Here is a 2,310-nt window from a genome sequence, read left to right as displayed (position 1 = left end):
GGCCCCGGCGCCGGCCAGGCTCCAGGGGCTGCGCAGCACGGGGAGGGGGCCGGGCGCCCGCGGCCCGGCGCAGGCCCGAGGCTTCCCCCAGCCCGGGAATGGTCTGCCCTGTAGGAAACGCACAGGCTCCACTATTGTCTCATCAGCACAAAGTTCTGCCACACTGCGGGGAAAGTCTGGAGGCTCGCGATGACTCAGACACGGATAATTCTTCCCCTAATAGCACTGAATCACGATCCCAGCAGCTGGTGGTCGCCCCTTCTTCTCAAGGTCTGAGGCTGCCGCAGCCCCAGTTCCTGGAAGCTGTTTACGCGCGCGTACACACACACACACATGCAGACATCCATACGTGCAGACGTGCTCGGGATGCAGGTCCAGCCGTCTCGGGCACCTGGGCACTGAGCTGCGAACCCAGACTTCAATGCGGATACCCTTCTGGTGGTCCCAGATGCGCGTGCATTCCAGGCGGCGTGGAGTGTGGCTTTCACTTAACTTCCTAGTAAATGATTATGGAAGTATTTAGATGGACATTATCAATGCATTAAGTCCTGAATCAAGATCAAAGGGGTCCCACTGGGGAGAACGGCGAGTCTGCCGTAGAGCAATTTAAAACCGATTGGTTGACTGTTGTTGTTTACTTATATCCTTGAAAGTTCAACTTTTATTTTTCTGTTCTTACAACTTCATTTCTTACCCTCGGCTACTCTCCGTAGGCCGTAGGTAGCCGCAATAAGTTGAGTCTGGGAATAGAAATCCTGATTTGACTCCCCAAAGCTTTAATGGTGCATGGCAAGGAGGGGCTGCGGGGTGGGGGTAGAGCCGGAGGAGGAGGGGCCGGGTTAGAGGAGCAAGCGCCCCTCGTCGGCGGTGACGTAGTCGGGGGAGCGTGGCCTGCGGAGGGGTAATACTATCTTCTCCCACCAGGCTCTTGGCCATATTGTTCTCTTTTTCCTCGTGATGACTCCGCAGTGGAGGTGGAATCCGTCCAAGACGCCCAACGTGGCTGTGCTTCCCGATCAGCGCTGCAGCCCGGGCGGCCACTTCTCGCGGTGGCGTTTCTCTCTGCCCCTCGCACTCACTGCTGGTGCGGCTCGCAGCCCTCCCCAACTTATGGCATTTACAACAGAAACTATCAGAGACAGGCTGCAAAGGGAGGTGCTTGTGCCCTGGCCAAGCTGGAAATCAGACGCGGGGCCATTCTGCGTGTGTGCGCGCGTGTGTGTGCGTGAGTGTTTCAGTGGAGGAAGGCGGAGGAGGGACCGGGAGAAAGACGGGCGACAACCTCTGCGACGAAGGATCCGCGGATCATAAAACGTAGGCTCCGTGTGATTAATGATCGGCACTAATTTGGAGAGCAGGCATGTTAAAGGTCATGGACAATTGTTGCTGCTTTCAGCATGAATGCCTAAGTGGGGTGTATTCTTGAACAATCCAATCTGAGACTGATTCTCAGAAAGATATGGAAGTGCCTACAGTTCATCACAACACAGTGAAGTGCACAAGTAAAACTATCCCCCAATCCAGCTAATTGCATAGGCATACGGCATGTACAGACATGTTCATATATATATTTACCAACAAAGAGATTAAAATTTACGTACTTGTAGTTTTAAAGGGTTTTTTTTTTTTTTTTTTTTTTTTGGTACTATTTTGGAATAAACGTGAGTGGATGGTATAAATCCAGTACATGTATCTGAATTCTTGAGTCTATTCAATACTACAATATTGCACTAATAATTTCCACGTGCTGAAAATTGACAAGTTAGACCAACCAACGGTGAGCAAAACTTCCAAACTCCTCCACACAAAATTGTAAAATTTTCATGGCTTGCCTGGTTTCTCTAGCCTGCTTAGGACCCTTTCTTAAATCACCCCCGTGTGATTTCACTCAGGGCTATGTCTGTCTACACAACATTGTGCTTTTAAACGATTTTCTTTCTTCCACGTTTCTCTGCAATGCAAGCTGAAATCATAATTTGTTGGATGGGCAAGAGTGAAATTTGCGTGTCCAGTGTTGCAAACCTAGAACATGGCAGTCTGAGGGCCAGCATCACTTTGTTACTAACCGTGGAAATGTGTTTACATTGTCCGCCAGGTCGCTGGTTGTTAATTTATCAATGTTAATTTGTCATTGTTAGCTTGTTCTACACACCAAAAAAAAAAAATGGTATAAAGATAAAATAATGAGTTCCCATACTATTCCCATAACCATATTTAGCAATGCCAAAATTTCAACTGTTTAATATCTTCAAACGTTTAAAGTAGCTATTAAAGATTAAAGACACTTGCTCTACACATAATACAAACCCC

At 48.7% G+C, this 2,310-nt stretch overlaps 1 protein-coding gene across 1 annotated transcript; it reads left to right on the top strand.

Moving 5' to 3' along the window:
* The first annotated feature begins 98 nt into the window (after positions 1-98).
* Positions 99-1,346, top strand: LOC103600016. Its single transcript, XM_008584239.1, is given in 4 exon segments — positions 99-317; positions 925-1,047; positions 1,049-1,276; positions 1,278-1,346. Coding segments are annotated over 4 exon segments (639 nt in total).
* The last annotated feature ends 964 nt before the right edge of the window (positions 1,347-2,310 follow it).

Source organism: Galeopterus variegatus, unplaced genomic scaffold (assembly GCF_000696425.1).
Source record: "Galeopterus variegatus unplaced genomic scaffold, G_variegatus-3.0.2 Scaffold3185, whole genome shotgun sequence".
Classification (NCBI taxonomy): Eukaryota; Metazoa; Chordata; class Mammalia; order Dermoptera; family Cynocephalidae; genus Galeopterus; species Galeopterus variegatus.
This window is presented reverse-complemented; position numbering and strand designations above follow the sequence as displayed.